Source organism: Augochlora pura, chromosome 3, assembly GCF_028453695.1.
Source record: "Augochlora pura isolate Apur16 chromosome 3, APUR_v2.2.1, whole genome shotgun sequence".
Lineage (NCBI taxonomy): Eukaryota > Metazoa > Arthropoda > Insecta > Hymenoptera > Halictidae > Augochlora > Augochlora pura.
In genome coordinates this window covers 11,453,480-11,471,356 of record NC_135774.1, presented here as the reverse complement: position 1 = coordinate 11,471,356, position 17,877 = coordinate 11,453,480, and the positions used below count along the sequence as shown (strand labels likewise).

Below are 17,877 nucleotides of genomic sequence, written 5' to 3'. Positions count from 1 at the left end.
ACAGCTTCGTCGAACTATTTTCGTCGGGTATGCAAACGCTGAACAAACTTGACACGAATACACGAAGTATGATGTTGAATTGTAAATCTTACTCTCGGCCTAACAAACCGGGGATTTTCTGGTTCGCTGTCGGGAGATCCGCGGGGCAAAGAATGAAGAACACTGGCCATTGTCCTAGCAGCTTGTTCCTTTGAACATCTTTCCCAACAATGGACTGTAAACTTTCTGCGGGGACGAAGCAGGTCGCAAGCCTGCGAGAACGAAATTGGGTATTCTTTCTGTCGGAGGTTTAGCGGATCGACACAGTTTTATATATTAATAAGTTCATCTATTTCACTAGCTATAAGTGTGCTTCTTAACACCACGGAAGTTCTGTAGGAAAAGCCAACGAGAAAAGGTGGGCTCTCAATGATGCATGTGTATAAGAAATAGCTAGAGAGTATGTCTCGTGAAATGACAATCATGTACGTAGTTAGTAATATACGCGTAACAAACAATGTCGGGATTATATCTGCGTACTTTGACGCTTTTCAACCTTTCGCAAGTAGTGACTCTGAGGGGGCCTACTGTAAAACGCCAATCAAATTGCTATACTATATTATCAAAATAATTGTAACAGTATTGGATCCGTTTATATTTAAACAAATTATTAAAAAATACAATTATTCAAAGTATTGTACTTGCCACTAGATTTAACTTCATATGCATAAATCATAATAAATATTATAAAATGAGAATATTGTAGGTAAGAAGTTATGTTTTGGAACAAAATAGTTTCCAAAGTAAAGGGTTAATCGAAGAACACTGCCACTTCGTCTCTTTGTCAAAAAGCCGGATAATATTCAAGGAATTTCTCACGGAAGAAGAAGCTAGGAAAAATCATTCTCTAAACAATCCATACTGACAATTTTAAGTGCTATAAATTAAACTTTACACTCGAGCTTAAGAAACCAAGTATGTACTCTGTTCCTTTTATGCGAATAAACATCATTTATTGTCTACGTATCTTTTTTGTCAAATACATTTTACGCCGCACAAAGTAGCATAATGTTCTATCGTGAGTAAAAAGAAGTTTGCAAGAAACGAATTTAATGTTTATTCAATACATTTTGTGATCAAGAACGACAATTATGGATTCTCTGGCCTGCAATGATGACTATGAAAAAAAAACAGAGAAACGGAGATCTTCTGAACAATTATCACTAAGAGTGCACCAAAAAATGCATTTATTACACGATATTCTTTGTAATCGATGAATAGCTTTTTCTTTAGCTTAGCAGAAGATTAATGACAATAGAGTGGGCAACGATCAATCCTTAAACAGTTAACACTGACACTTTCAATACTAAACTGATTTTTATTGATTACTTCAATTATTTCTTTACCGATGTACAATCCTCTTGTACATACGAACAAAAATGTAACAAATATATCTAGAAAAACTTGTAAATTTATTAGCAAAAAAAACTCTGAACGAAATATAGACGCCCATAAAGATATAAACTTATGTGAATTATATAAGTCGAAGTGATCTAGATGTTAACAAAACTTGTTGATCGTGATAATTACACGGGTAACGCAGTTACACGACCGTACGGTGAAAGATGAAACTCCCGACGTATAAAGCCATAATGCTCCCTTTCAGTTATTAAATTGATCATAGAAAGTATTTCTGGCGATAAAACAGTGTCATTAAGGCGTTTGTAAGAGTAGATCGGATCTGATTCGGTACAACGACGTGTTATCATCGGAAACCAGATCCTTTCACTGTTGTACCATCTCACGAACTACATCCAGTTAATTTCCAACCGATGGCCAAAAGAACAGCGCTTTCTTCTCTTCCGCGCGCCACAGCGGTGCGATACAACCTCTCGCAGCAATACGAGGAAGCGGATCGCGGGAGCCAGCAAAAAACGAATCCTTTCTTATCGAGCAACGTCCCTAATCAAAAAGGCGCGCGCGCTCGCGCGATCATAAAGCCGCCTGCAAGAAGCGGCATTAGACACTCGTCGGAAGTGGGTGCGCAAACAAGATTCATCGGCAAACATCTCGATCGATCTGTCACGGTTTGCCGATCGATAATCCGCGTCGACCAGGAAGCCGGCGGCAGTGGCGGCGGCGGCGGCGACACGAAAACAGAAGGTGACCGTTAACGAGAAACGCAATTAGCTGACTGGCGATTTCACGCGCGGCAGAAAAGTCCGCGATCGAGTCGGGCTAATGCGATTCCAGATGGGCGACAGCGCGGAGAAAAAGGAGGAAGGGAAGAACGACCCGGCGAAGAGGAGAAAAGAACAGTTGCGTATCTGTGCCCGGTCTGAATATCCAGAAGCGCCTCTCGCTCGGCGATGGCGATGGCGGAGGAGCGGAGGAGCGGAGGAGCGGAGGAGCGGAGCCCGCGGCCCGGACCCGCGACTATATTCCCATTCAGCCCCGGCGGCTTTTTGTTTCGTTCGTTAGCCGCTTTGCGGGACTTTTTCGGGGTCCCAAGAGGATTCTCTTTCCTAGTCGTATATCTTATTCCGCTCTGGCACGGCGTTATTGTGCCCGGCCGACGCGCGGCGGGCCGACGACCGCCGCCACCGCTACCTGCTACTCTAGATTCCCTCTTCCGTTTTCGTTCCCTTTTTTCGGTCGCGCTCCTCTTCTCGCCGTGCCGGAATCAGCATACAGGTTTACGACACGGATTTCGCGCCCGCCTGTGACGAATGGCCCGGCGCGGCGGGACATCGCCGTGGAAACGTCTACCGGCGCAACGAGACGCGCGTTCTCACACCCGCCGACAGTTCCGGTCGATCGATTTCCGCCGATTCGGAATTTTCTCCGGAACGAATCAAATAAATATACGCGCGATAAACTGAATCGTATTGATTCCGTCGGAATAGTACTGGGTTAAAATTGAAAATAATTATGTTTTCAGTTGCGGCTTCGTTATCGCGAACTTTGCGTATTCTGCATATTCAACAATATTCACGCATTAATGAAGCAGGTGGGCAACTAAAATATTCGCCTTATTTTCATTGATATATACTCGAAATCCATAGTCAGGAAGAAGTAACACACTATATATCATGTTGATACTAATTATGTTACTGCTATTTGTAACTGACGTATGACTTCCACCGAGATCCATCCATCTAAAGCGTAGTTGCCTGTGTGCGTGCTCGCTGAATATTCAAAGTCAATTTTCTAGGCGAATGAAAAATTGTATTCCTATTTTCGATTTGTTTTTGAATGCAGAATCACCCACTTCTTAGTTACACCACAGTATTGTTATGGGAATATTAGTTACACTTTTCACTATTTAACTTGTAATTAACACTTTTTGTTCACCAAGGAAGATACTAAATATGTTTATTCTTTAATATTTTATTCTTTAACTCGATTCACCACGATGCGCATTTTTCACTTAGACGTATCCGCACTAAAAGGGTTAAATTTTTTAGCTTCAAGTTTTCGTTTTTTTATAAGCTCTTTTATGATTATTACATCATTATTCTCTTACTGTAACAGCAGGCTATTATTATTATTATTATTATTATTAAGTTGACGTTTGAACTTTGTGGAATCGATGGATTCAACGGAGTACAGGTGACGCCGCTGACATTTTAGCCGCGGCTACTCCATTTCGCGTCACATGAACTTGGGACTTTTAGTAAAAAAAGATGCATATCGATGCCTGTTCTTTGCGGAATCGATGCTTGAACTTTCTGGAATCGATGTTTGGACTTTGCACAATTAACGTATTCAATAAGGACGACCGTTCGCGGCACAGTTTTCTCGGCACGAGTTTTGAAGCATGTTCGTGGTTCAAATTCATTTTTGTTAGATACATATGCATAACCGCGAGGCGATGAATACGCATGAGAAAGGATGCTAAAGCAATGTTTAATATATACGCCACGGCATTATATAAATCATCTGAAGAAGTAAATTTCTAAAAGAATCGAACATTTGGCAAAGAAGTTTCTCATACAATGTCCACTGCTTTAAAGATCACTGTTTCGGAGCAAGCTGCGCTATGGATGCACTAGAACACTAGTGACTTTGACATTTTTGTAGCAAATTTATCAAACACCACAGGCTCTGTTCACGAAATCATGAAATACGTTTCCCAATCATTTTACTACGATTTTAACACCGTGTTTCTCAGAGAACGCGACGATTGTCTCCACTCGCGGCCAGAGCGCAAAAGGTTGAGCGGCGCTCTGATGAAATATTCCCCAACAATATACGTGTTTAACTTGACAGGATGATTTATTATCTTCTAAAGTCTGTGCGAAACCCCCTGTTATTTCATTCCATAGCCTCGAGAAAATCTTAGCGACAGATTAGCTTTCATATTTGTCAATCGGAATAGATTCGACTGCTCCCTTTTCTAGTAACTCGACTCTTGATCTACGATACACACGAACGTCAGTGTTTTTATCACTTCGTTCTCCATTTTGTGATCATATCGAGGATTTAAGTAGTTATGTTTTATGTGCAATTTCACTCGGCATACTCGCGGTATTTACCTAAGAATATCGTCAATCGAAGCACTCACAATTTCTATAACAAAGAATTATTTGTATTTTATTTTCCCTAACGCGACTTTTTGTCATCTGTCAAATCGAAAATCTCTTCACAGTTTTAAAAATACTTTCAAGGATCCACACGCAGTATCTACGCGCTGGCAAAACGGTGTCCACTACTCGCTACACTTATCCCTAAAACTTATACCCGAAGAGCACACGGTGAATAGGCTCGAGTCCGTTGTCGAAAACGACGCGTCCATAACATTCTGAACAAAACGCGAGACATACACCCGACGTTCCGAGGGTGGATCCGTCGGTGAACGGTACACTAATCTGACCCGTGTGCTCCTCAACGGGTCCGGGCCCCGTGAAATCGTTCGAACACAGCCTCCGTTCACGCGTGAAACGCTTGTGTACTCCTTCGCGTTCTCATGGCGTCGCCGGTAGCTTGGAAATTAACAGTCTGCAGTCGGCTTACGCGTTCACTTCGCCCATTGATTTCAGAACATCCGATCATACTTCGACGCGTTCACACGGGACGGTGGACGCGTCGGAGACTATTATCGTGCACAGATAAGTAGAAAGAAGCGCCCGCATTTTCTGCGTTAACCGAATTGTACAGACTATGGATTTTATGCATTTATGACAAAAATATGCAGAAGACATTTGAAGTGGGAAACAAATTAAAAGAATCGATAGATATTTAATTTTCAATTTATCAAAGTTGTTGAAATGGCTTCTGTTTCGTGATGTTTGCACAAAAAACTGTAGTCTAGTGGACTACATACATCGATTGACTGACTTCGGGAATTATCTGTCATTTTTAGGTCAATCTCTGAGCTTTAATGGCAACTTAGTCCCGCCTTCTTTGTACAGAAGTGTTCATTGGACAGTCTACGGACGAGCTAATTGTTTCACGCCGAAGCCAATCAACCCTTCGAGAGTGTAACTACCCTTTGGTAGACAGTTACTTGGGGTCGTATTCATATTCGAGTCTTACGTATGAGACCGTGTTAAGCATGGTCTTGAGACGCCACCGAGATTCATAGTCGGTTCTCGAGGTACTTGAGAACGTCAAGCAGACCGTGCTTAACACTATTTGTACCAAAGATGTCGCAAGACATTACTTTAATTATTTCTATTCAACGCTATTTTCAGGAAGTGGATTAAAGGATATTTTCTAACAATGTTCAATGTTTTCTACGTAATCACTTCACGATTGTTGCTATAGTCATAAAAATATTAATTCAGTAATTTATGGAGTATATAATATCTGTGAAAATAGCGTTAAAAGATATCGAAATAAGATTCGACTGGAAATACGGCCCTCGAAATTACTAAAAGTCGTCTCTGTTCTTTGCTTCTTTCTACGCGCCTGTGCGCAAAGACTTTAGCTCTCGACGCTGAGCAGACGTTCGTCGAGATCTGCGAAGCGTCGAGGGCCGGACGGACAGACTGTCGATTTCCCAGCTCGGAGACACGAGAGACCGGCCGAGCGACGCGACGACGCGGTCGTTACGAAATCGGGCGGCAAACGGAAGCGGTGATCCAGCGGTTTACAGGAACAAGGACAGCCGATCTGGGTTAACTATCGTCTATTATAAAAGTAGGAATAAAAAAGGCTGCGAATACATACAGTTGGGGTACTCACCGTCCTTGGGCGGCGAGGGGCATTGGGGCGCGTACGATCCCAGGTGATATCCGTAGGCGTTGTGCTGGTGCATGGGCGCGAACGGATATCCGGCTAGCGCGGACCTAGGACTGGGGAATCCTGCCTCTGCGTGTTGCTGGTTCCCGCTGCCGGGTCCGGACGTTTGATGGCCGAGCGCGCCGACCTGGTGCGAGAACTGATGGGCACCGGGCACATTGTGTCCGCCGGGGTAACCGCCACGCAAACTCGCGGGGTTGTAAAGGTTGTTGTGCTGCAGCTCGATGAACGCGGACTTGCCGCTTTGGGATACCGGGGTGCTGGACGCGGTGCTGTCCCCGCCGTTCCCGCCCGGCGGGCCAGGTGTCACCGAACCGAGCCCGGTGTGATGAAGATGCTGCTCCATGTCGGAGCCGGCCCCGCCGGCGCCCGCGCCGCCACCGCCACCTCCTCCGCCGCCCCCGGATGGTCCACCGCCGCCCGACATGCTGTTCGGGGTCGGGGTACTAGACGGACAGGGGTCGCCCGCCCCGAATGGGCTCCCCAGGTCCGTGAAGTTGAGCGTCGTCGTGCTGCCCGGACGCTCCACCTTAGTCGCGACGTCGATGCCGCCGCCACAGCCCACGGTTCGAGCGGACAAACTCGCCGACGACGTCGTCGCCGCCGCCGACGCGCGAACACCGTACGGCGCACGAATCTTGGGGCCTCTATGGGGACCAAGGTCCAATCCACCGAGCCGGGCTGCGAACCGATTCGACCGCTATCGGCAGAGTGGATGATACATCGACGCACAACAGATTGATTATTATTATTAGGCGTTGCTTCACTGTCACGACGATCCACCGATTGTCACCGGATCGAGTCACCTCTGTAGACACTGTCGTCGAGTCCGTGTTTTGAACCACTGTTACACCCGCGTACCTGTGCGCGACGGACCGCGCGCGATCGATCCAGAGTCAGACACAGTCGTGGATGGTTTCGACGATGGTCACTCGCGGAGAGGACCCTGTTGAGACAAGTCCATGCTGGATCGTTTCACTGCGCGGCGTCCTCGCCGAGAACAATGACGTAGTCGATGATGTCGATGCCGTTGCTGTTAATGATGATGATGTCGATGTTGATGTTGATGGGAAAACGTCACCGTCCATCGAGGATCTTGTACACTGCGACCGTGCTCCGATATTCGCGGCACTCGCGCGGAAAATAAAAATCCCGCCGGTCCACGGGGGCGACCGGAAACCGAACCGCGAGGACGTCGGGTGTCCCGGATGAACGGGTCGGTCCAGCTTCTCCGACGGGAACCGGTAATCTGTCGACCCCACTGCTCTCTCCGTGACAGCACACTCGCGCGGAACACCGCTCTCCGGTCGTGATTTAATTGTACGTCGCCCGACGATGATGATATGACACTGGCGTGCGCGCGCGCGCACACACGCTCTCCGCTCGGCCAGCCAGCAAAATGCGTTTTCCACGCGGCTCGCGGTGATTACTCGCCGTGGAGCATCGTGTCGGCCGACCTGGTGTCGACGAGAACGGCCGCGACGATACGCGCCGATACCGGCCACCGTAGGGAGGAAGAAGAGGAAGAAGAAGAAGAAGAGAAGAAGAAGAAGACGACCACGACGACGACGACGACCACGACGAAGAAGAGAGAAAAGCACACACGCGCGCCTGGCCCAGTAACTGCAGTGCACACCGCGCGGCGCGGACCGGTATAATGATACATAATGAAGCCGGAGCCTCTCCCCGGAGCCCGGTGCACGGTTTCCGAAAGTCGCCGCGGTGGCGCCACTCAAGGCCACGCCCCGGTCGCCCGTTACCGTCGCCGGGGATTGGCCCGGGCCCCTTCCCCCTGCCGCGCCGGGCTGACGTCAAGCGACCGCGTTGGCTGCGCGGAGGCCATTATGGTGGCCGGGAGGGCGGCGCCGATACCGGGCCACGCCCGCCCTCGTCCGACGCCCTCGGGGCGACGGCGTTCGCGGAGGTGTTCTCTCTACCTGTCCGAGGCCCGTTTTCGTTCGTCGTGCGCGCACCTAGCCGCCACTACTCCCGACACAGACACCGTCGGGGGTATAGCTCGGCAAGAAACCCAGAGGCCACGCTCCCGGTTGCTTCTATGCATGGAGCGCGCAGTTTCGCCCATCCTCGAGACCACGGGGCTCCTCTATCGACCGCGAGATTCGACGGGAATCGAGGGTTCGGGGCTCGGTGACATCTGGAACGCGAGTGCATCCCGCCGGCGCAAATGTTTGCTGCGCCACCCGACTCCCGATGCACCGAAACCTCGCCTGTGCGATCCCCGAACCTGCACTTTCTTTCTGCGAAGTGTCGCTTTAGACTTCGACGATATTCCATGGACTTACAAATCTGGAATCTATTTTTTTAAAATCAGTTAAACAATCTCGCGAATATAACTGTACGGATATTTATCCCGGTGTCTTGAGGGACCCTGGAATTAAATCCTCCTACATACACTTTCAATAAATCAGAAGAATCCATCTTTTCTTCAGGAATATTGAAAATTTTAACGTTTCGAGTCTGGCATCTGCGCTCTACATTTTATGCATTTTACACGATTTCTGTCGCAATTTTTTAGCTCGATTCAAGTATTATAGCGTCTAGTATCCTTGTCACGGGAAATATTCAAAGTTATCGTGGATTGCGAATGCGCAAGGACGCCGCGAGATGTAAGAATGCGATTTTCATGCTATTTGTCTTCGACTAGAACGCGATTATTCGAAGAAAACAGTACTTACTGGAGGCACTCGCGTACAAATAAGGAATTAAGAACATGCAGCGTAATAAAAGACAGTCGAACGTCGCCGTGACAGTTTGACAACAGACGACGTCCTTGGCTCCGCCCATTAACCCACCGCGAAAGGAGTGGACCGCTGGCAGACGGAGGTGGAGCAGCCCGTACGACACGTTTTTCCGTTCTCATGTAGGCACACGCAACGACGCCGCTAATCCCTCGGATTCGTTCCCCGGTAAGAAATTTCTGCTGCAAGGGTTTCGCATGAATTTCCATCGAAACCATCGGCTTGCGTTCATTGCTGTTCTCAACGTGTGTTCGATTGAATTAATTGAGATGGGTGCTGTGGAAATTCCTATAAAATCGAATATATTCAAAGATTGGAATTAAATAATTTTCTGTGACATAACTAATTATGTTAAAATATAACTATTCATGTTAAAATATAACTATTCAAATTAAAAAGTTACACGGCCTTGTTACGATCAAAACGTTCCAATAACATTGTGTTAATTACTTTGTAGCATTATTATTGGATATCAATGCATCGGGACAAATTTATCCTCAAATTTGCGCGACTTTTTGTGTACAATTATTCCAATCTGATCAATTCAATAACACTGTATTAATTTCTCTCATTTCACAGTAGTTTATACAATTAATATCGATTAATAAAAATCTATCTAACAGAATCTTCCAAAGATGAAACGTTCTACAGATGCAGCGAGATAAAAATAACTGTTTCGAACATAAAAGGATACTCCTCGCGATACGCGGTGCGTTTCCGCTGCAGAACAAACGCGCAAATTGCTGGAAACATTTCAACTTCTATTTTCGAGACACGACAACGTAGCCCTCTCATGAATTACTGAAAGGCGAGCCACGTTGCATACGTCGACGACTTGTTTAATTTCAAACAAAACCCGCGGCCGTGGCGGCGTGAATAATTTATCAAGTCATCCGGTGCATAAAAATCGCATAAAAGCCGAGTTGCTTTGATCCGGCGAAAATCTCGCATTCCTTTTCGCCGGGCTTCCCCTACGTTCAAGGTACATCGAAAATTGCATACCGCGAATAGGTGTAACGCGAGCTGTGACCCAAATTTTCTTCGAAAAAGATGCCAATCTCGCGAGAGGTCGCATTATAGGTAATAGAATTTTTTATCGAGCCAATTTCGCTCGGGGAGGCTATAGAAGCCGGTAGCACCGAACAAGGTAGAGAGAAGGAAAGAGAGAAATAGAGCGAGAGAGTGAGGGAGAGTGAGAGAGTGAGAGAGAGAGATGGAAAAAAGAACGAACGAGAAACAACCGTGTGCCCGTCGAGGGAATTTCGTAACGCGACAGGTACTTTTCGCTGATCCTATCTGCAAGCGCTGCACGGCAGAGACAGGTGAAGGCGCGGAATAGGATCGGGATCTGTTTCGCGAGCAATCCGAAGCCTGGCTGCTCGCCCACCAACTACCTTTGTCTACCAATATACAATTAATCCGATGCAAATTTCCCTGGCAATTTCACGGACTCGTGCAAACCGCCTCTGCGCTCGCATACCTCGCTCGTGACCCCCGCTAATTCAATCGAGTCGAGAGGCTCGAAATTTCGCGATCGTTCCGCGAAAAGGGCTGCAATGTTGCGAGCCCGAACCCTGTAGGGTGAAACCATAGTCTCGGATACTGTGGCCCGTAAAACGAGCCGTTGTAACGTTACAGTGACTCGTGCGCGATGTTTTTCCTGGATCGTCGGTACACGTTTTATCCGTGATAGCATTTTATTAGAATAATATTAGGTCGAACCTATCTGCTTTTTTAAAACATATATGTCTACTCGTATAATGATGTGCATAATTATAGATTCTGTGTTTCGTTACGAAAAACTAACTCCTACAGTTTTACCGTTATTTGAACAAAAACCAAGAAGATTTATATTTGTATATTTCTATTTACTACTATTTCGAATGTGGAAACACATTCAATTATGTTTTTTCACGATATAGAAAAATAAATTTAATATCCTTTTGATATGATATCACACGATTTAGAACAATTGGAAAAGTTATTTGTCGATATGTTTTTTACATGGTATTTTATGGCACCGTTTTTTTCTAAATTGTGTCTGCTGTGTAAAAACAAAGCTGAGGGTGTAGTTGCCCTTCGTTAAATAACAAAAACACGCCCCTTTGTTAACATGTAGTTTAAACATCGCTAGAAATGTGATAGTTACTTTGAGTCTACATTTACGCACATCACTACTGTATAAAATATTTTTAAATCTTGTTGCAAAATCATTTATATACCTATAACTACAAAACCGATAAATTCATTTAAAAATGTCGACAGTTCTAACAAAATAATTTAGCAAAGGTCATTGAACAATAAAGTGCGCTCTTTATCTTACGTAAAACATAATTCACCGATTTCTCGGGAATCCAAGGCGCGCAAATTGTTGAAATTGCGAGGCATTAGTTCAAATATCCTGTAAACCGTGATTCGTCGTTCGGTCGAGCATCATTGGGCTCCGGTTAGGTGGCGAAGCTGGCAAAATCAGAGCGACAGAGATGGCTAATTAAGTCGAAAGTCGGGTGGAACTCGACTGGGAAACGACATGCTCCCGGCAGCGGCCGCCTCGCTTTATCTGATCGCTCCTAATCGTCTTCCCAGAATTCACTGGCTTTTTTTCTGACGTTTTATATCGTTCCCTCTCGCTCTCTCTAGGCGGTGCAATTTTTTTCATCGTTCCCTGGGCTCATTGTTTACCCATGCCCAACTAGCCAGCGAATCATAAATTTACCCAACCGCGTAATTGACAAACGATGATTTTAATTAACGAGGATTGCTTATGGAGTAGAAAGAAAAGGAACGAGAGAGAAAGATATAGAGAGAGGGAGAGAAAGATATATAGAGAGAGAGGGAGAGAAAGGGTAAGGGAGAAAGAGAGAGTGAAATTCGCGAGGAATCGGGAGCAGAAACGGCTCGCGACAGAAACCATGGAGCGCGCGCGGGGACATTTCTTCGGCCGAATGATAATTACGCCTAATCAGTCGCCGAGCACGATTACCGGCTCGGCCACGGGTATCGTCTCCAATGATACTAGTTACCGGGATAATACCCCGTTCATTAACATTGCATCACGTTCCACCGGCGCACACCTACTCGATACTTCAATTACGCGAATATTTATCCCCGATACTGTCGTCTGGCCACGTGAGATTAATTGCACGACGACGGACAATAGAAGCGTACCGGGAATTAGTTTCCATGTAAACAACGTACTCCTTCCACGGCTTAACCATGATCGAGACCGACCATAACTTATCCTCGCTTTGCTTTAACATTCATTTTCCGAACGATCGAATTGCAGGCTCGTTTTGCAATTCATCATTTAATTATTGCCTGCCATTGTAATTACAATTTTTACGGGCTCGTCGAAATATACGGTGCGGATTTTATGTAATTTACGATGGTAACAGCAAATATATTTAAATTATTTAAAAATGTTGGTACTCAGATTATTGTGTTTCGGAATCAATACTATTTTCGCACGATGCTAATTCGATTGTCAACTGGTTAGAATGATTAAAAAAGGAATTGGATGTTTGTAGTTTACCACCAATGAAGACAATTTTTATGTTGCATAAATGTTTCTTTTGCTTCAATTATTCTAATGGTAGATTAGATATACAATTATCAATCCATTAATCATTTGCTATGTTGAAAATTGTACACCGAGATCTAGAACTGATATATCGCCTTATTAATTCTTTTTATTTTTATTTCCTCTGTTGTGATTTCGACAGATATTAAATGAAAATATAAAACCAGTCACTTGTCATGTTCCGTGACACAAATTGTTCATTTGATTACTCAGTTAACGACAATTGAATAAAATATATTGTTGTTAAATTAGGAGCAACAGGGAGACTAATAAGGAAGCAAGAAACGTTTTAATAAATTGCTAACTAAACTTCAGAATTGTTACAAACATCGGCAGCAGTACAGTTGTGAAAATCATTCGCCGTCGGAGGGTTGATGTACTTTTAAAACTGATGAACGAGTATCCACAGAAATAATGAGACGTTACAGAAACATATATAACAGAGAAAACGAGCGTATCTAATACGATAATTAATTACATACAATTACATATAATAGATCGATCTTTAGTCGAAACGTCAAATGATCCGAGTGAAAAATCGTGGAAATTGGCTCTGCACGGAACACGTGAACCGGCGATACCCTAAAACAATGACACGACGAATGGCGCCCGGCGAATGCGCCGAAGTACCGCTAAAGTGCGAGACTACCGAAAGATCAATCAATAATCGCAGAGTTTGACTTCTCAATTTCCGGGCCGTCGGGCAAATAGCGTTAATTACGGCCGATTCCTGTAGCGGCGATCGACGGTGTTAAAGAGTCAATTACCGGACGATTTTTATCAGTGGGTCAGATGCTCGAGGACACCGGGATGCCGCAGAACGACAGTGGCCGATGGATGGAAACCGGATGCAAAAATAAACCGGCGGACTGCCGGCGGTGTGGTACTTAAAATCGAATTTTTCTACGTTGCCCGGAGAAAATCACTTCCCTCTTGGTAATACGGGGGTACCTGGAGCGCCCTCAGGTACGGCACTAGGCCAAAAGAGCGTGGCACGCTCTTACAGCGCGAAATTACATTGGGGGGCTAATTGCACGGCGGCGGTAGCGCAAACACGTGTCATCAGTTGACCACCACCACCACCACCGCGCGGCATCACCACCATCGCCACCGCCACCACCACCATCGGGCATCGGTATGGCCATCACCATGCAATGCCCCATGGTAGGTAGCCAGCCAGCCAGCCAGCGCGCGGTCGCTTGTGTACGGTGAATTACGTAATTGAGGTAAATGGCGGCTATCCAGAGTGCGGGGAACTGTGCTAAATAAAATGCCATTCAATTAGGCGACGAGAGGACCCGCGTCGACGTCGCTGCTCCACCGTTCACTGCGACCAAACCACCGCAGAACTTTCCTAAAGCCGATAGGTCCTCCCGTCCACCATGGAACTTTCTACTTTAAAAAGATCTACCCGGCCCTCCCACTCTCTGCCCGCTACCACGAGTCCACCTCGTTCGCCTCTTCGTAAGAATCGACGGATAATTGGAGACCTCATCAGCACGCCTTTTACCTTGTTTCTTTTCTTTTTTTTTTCTTCTTTTTTATCTCATGGGGATATAGTGGGGGACAACGTTGAATGGGGAATGAAGAGATTGCGGCGGAGAACCACGGGTTTTTCGGTGGAACTCCACCGGCAACTGGTTGGGCGCCGGCGATTTGCTTACCTGCGGGGGTGAGGTAAGAGGGAGGGAGCGGGGCGGTTCAAGACTCAATGGAAAATGGGTTAAATGATGGTCGGTTAATTGCGAGCTCGTGACCGTTCGATTGGAGTCGGACCAACGCTCCGGGACCTGTGTCCCGTATTTCTTCCAAAATGAATGATCTATGGAACATTGTGACTCCGTCGGGATGAATCGTAAAGCGGTAAACATTTATTGTTATTGCACCATAGTGTGCACATTGTTCTCGTTCTGCTGCCGATTTCCGTATAACAAAAGAATTACCGAACCAGTCGAAACTCGTTTCTGAACATTTTTAATACAGTTTTTGATATTATGAAAATGTTTTTGTGATTAATTTTTCATTAAATATTTTTATTCAAGCGTGTCATTATAATAAAAATTCTAGGCAGTTTCAGTAATTTCAATCCTGTACTTATTACAAAACAATGACTGTATATCGTTTTATAACCATGAGTTAACCAAAATTGGGTTCATTTACACTTTCTAAAATTTTTATTATGATATATGCTTGGACGATGAAATTCACATAAAAATTTACGACAGAAATATTTGCATAATATCATAATATAAACTGTAAAAGAAAAAAACGAGCCATTTTGACTGATCTAGTTAAGGGTGGGTAGTTTTAGTGTACCAAAAGCCTTATCAAAAATTTTAACACTTAGTCAGCATTAGAAATAGGTTTATTGTATTAATCTCTATTATCTTTAGATAATCCCTTTCATTTATCACGATGATGCACGAGTTTTATTCCAAAATACAGCTGACTAAATAGACGAACCCCGTAATTACCTACAGAAGCATTTTGAAAACGTCAGAAATATCTATTTATAAAATAAGACATTGAAAAATCGTCATCTTGACAAATTATTATATAACAGAGATAGGGTTTTGGTTTCATAGATTCAAGCCCTGTACTCGTAGCACGCGTTCCGCGAATTATTCATTCGAGCCGAATCGTTAGGGTCATCTTTCCGTATAGTAATGACAGATTCCATCTGCTTGGCGACGGATTATTGTCTTCGAACGCGACGGAGCATCGTAGCAACCCGTAGGGAAAAATGAACCGGTCGCCTCTTCGGGTACAATTTCCCATCGGCCCCGCGTTTTTACAGCACAATTTTACATTCCTAACATCGAAAGGGGAAAAGTTTACCGGCAGTTCCCCGATGGAAAGTAGAATATAAACAGGAGCGGCGTGGAAACTCGCGGACGAATTGCCCCGGCGAAGTAGCAATTCTGCCAGCCGCGGGTTCTCGTTTCCCGGCCGAATGAAGCCGACGTAAAAATATTTCTAAATTACACCGCGAAGTAACACTTTTATAGCCCCGGTGTAATTGCGTTCGCATCTCGACCGCCAGGGACTTTCTCTCGCCTCTAGATTTCGTAGTTTCCCTAGCCCCCCTCTGTTCCGGCTCTGCTTAAAAATATCTTTCTATTTGCAAACCCTCTTTTTGGCTCAACTAAATCGAATATTGTACCTTTCTCTATATTATTCTTTCTATATATTATTCTTCTCAAACGTCAGATCTCTTCGAAAGAGTTAAAGGCAATATTATTTTTCAAAAAAGAACTGGGATTTTCTAGCACCACAAATTGTATCTTTGCAGACCTCTGGGACGAGCAGAGAATTTTTTGGATGATGATACTAAGTGATCTTAGAGAACCAAGTCTCCCCGTTCGAACTAGCCCAAAAACAGCATCCTACGATTTTTTGTTACAATTTTATAGTCTATTGAAACACAGCATGTGTTTGAATTGCATGAATTTCTTCACTCGATTCGACTTTAGACAATTAAGAAATATATTTATACTCCAAAATAGCTGTACTAAAAAATAAAAATTTTTACCATGTTCCTAAACTTTCAAAATAATATTTCCATAATTCGCAATCAATTTTCATGCCACCATTTATTTTTTAGACTTAGATTCAATTGTTGAGCAAACGTTACTTGATAACGAATATATTTACTTATTAATACATTTAATTATCTGTCATACGCGAACAAGAAATAAATTTGATTTAATTTCTATATTTTTAAAGATATATATAAATATAATGCACAAAAATGATTATAAATTCCAAGCATTTTATTCATATCACATCAAAGATAGGAATATTATTGTGAATCTAACATAATCCTTATTCGAAATTTCTCATCGGAGCACCGCGAAACAAAAGTGCCGAACGGGTTACCAAATCGTGCGACCGTACCACGATTTCCCGGGACTGTGGACTGATCGCGCCCACTCGAAGTTGGCCAAGCAGCTCGGCAGCAAGGTATAAACATTGACTTTTCCCTAGAAACGTTTTCCGCTGGTTCCATTTACATTGCTAATGGCACGTCTCGGTACCGTACACGCGGAATTGCGGGGGAAACGAGCGACTTTAGGGGATAGGCTGATCTTAGAGAGCTCCTCGACGCCCGGAGCAGTGACAAGCTCCGATCATAATTTTCGTTCTTTACTGCCCGGCAGTAAAAGCCGGGGCCAGTATGGGTGGGCGTTGCCCGCAAACAATGTGTTTGACCGTGTTCCGCGCGCAAGTATTACCCGGGCGTCCGAAATCGTTTCCTATATTTAGGGCCGTGACCCACCCACCCTGCGAGACACACGTTCGAACACTAAAAATTAAAGTATCGTTCCATTAATCTAATATATTACGGTATCAAGCACTACACCATCAAATTAGAATAAATAATTCGTTTGGAAACCTTTGTATGTGTTTGTATGCGTGTGGTGAAATACGGAACGATACAATGGTGTAGACTGCTTGAGTCGTGAGTGATGTTTTAAGAATCTTGTTGATGAAGAAATTTAAACATTGATTAGTGCGTAAATCCTAGAGATCAGAAAAGTAATAAATTAATTTAATATATTATAATATGAAGGACAATGGCTATCTCATTCAATTAAAATAAATAATTGAAATAGAATGGTGTAGTAATTTTATTAGCGAGAAGTACAAGATTTGTTACTGCAGGTTTAATGCATTTATGATAAACTTGACTGGTTAAAACATAAAGTAGTATCAAGAGTGATAAATCTGAAGTATGTCAATACATTATTTTCAGTCTATAAAGATTGTTACAGATAGAAACAACAGGCTGATCGGTTTCTATTGCTGTCAATTAATACAGACAATTTTAGTTTGCAATTTACAGTCGACTTACTCGAGGAATTTAAATATTGCTCGGTGTATGAATATGTAATGTTATATTACCATCAGGATAAAATATCTGCACAGTAATTGCCCAATCATCTCAAAAGCAAGCAATAATATTGCCCAGTATAGTATATTTAAATAATAATTTTTTAAACGTAGCTGTAGATATTAAAATGTTATTATAGTAAGCATTCCGCAAGAGGCAACCACAAGGCAGATACAATCGTAATTCTCTCTTACACCTTCGAGAAATTCATGGACAAGGTTCCCGTATCTGCCGAAGATGTCTAAACGATTAAAACACGGGACAAAAGGTGTCGGGTCACGAGGATTTTTACACGGAGCAGCAGGTGGAGCCTGATTTGACACACAATAACCGCGATAAACGAAGTGTATCCCGATCGGACCAACGACCGCCAACCGAGCGAAGACTAATGGGATCCTCGGCAAACCTGATCGGTAACA

General features: G+C 44.2%; 2 protein-coding genes across 6 annotated transcripts in view; one reads left to right on the top strand and one right to left on the bottom strand.

The window, feature by feature from the left end:
* The window catches only part of Dll (homeotic protein distal-less), a 128,540-nt gene extending 120,655 nt beyond the window's left edge, over window positions 1–7,885 (bottom strand). For 2 of the 5 annotated variants that reach the window (XM_078196696.1, XM_078196698.1), the window contains exon 1: window positions 6,154–7,885. In XM_078196696.1, coding sequence (XP_078052822.1) covers window positions 6,154–6,652 — 499 coding nt within the window. In that variant the 5' untranslated portion in view covers window positions 6,653–7,885. The remainder of the gene's footprint in view (window positions 1–6,153) is intronic. The other 3 variants (XM_078196697.1, XM_078196700.1, XM_078196699.1) reach the window with 2 other exon arrangements.
* Window positions 7,886–8,453: 568 nt separating this feature from the next.
* Window positions 8,454–17,877, top strand: part of LOC144478837 (neuropeptide CCHamide-2 receptor-like) — a 175,203-nt gene continuing 165,779 nt past the window's right edge. The window contains exon 1 of the mRNA XM_078197146.1: window positions 8,454–9,152. The gene's annotated coding sequence lies outside the window, so the exon portion shown is untranslated. The remainder of the gene's footprint in view (window positions 9,153–17,877) is intronic.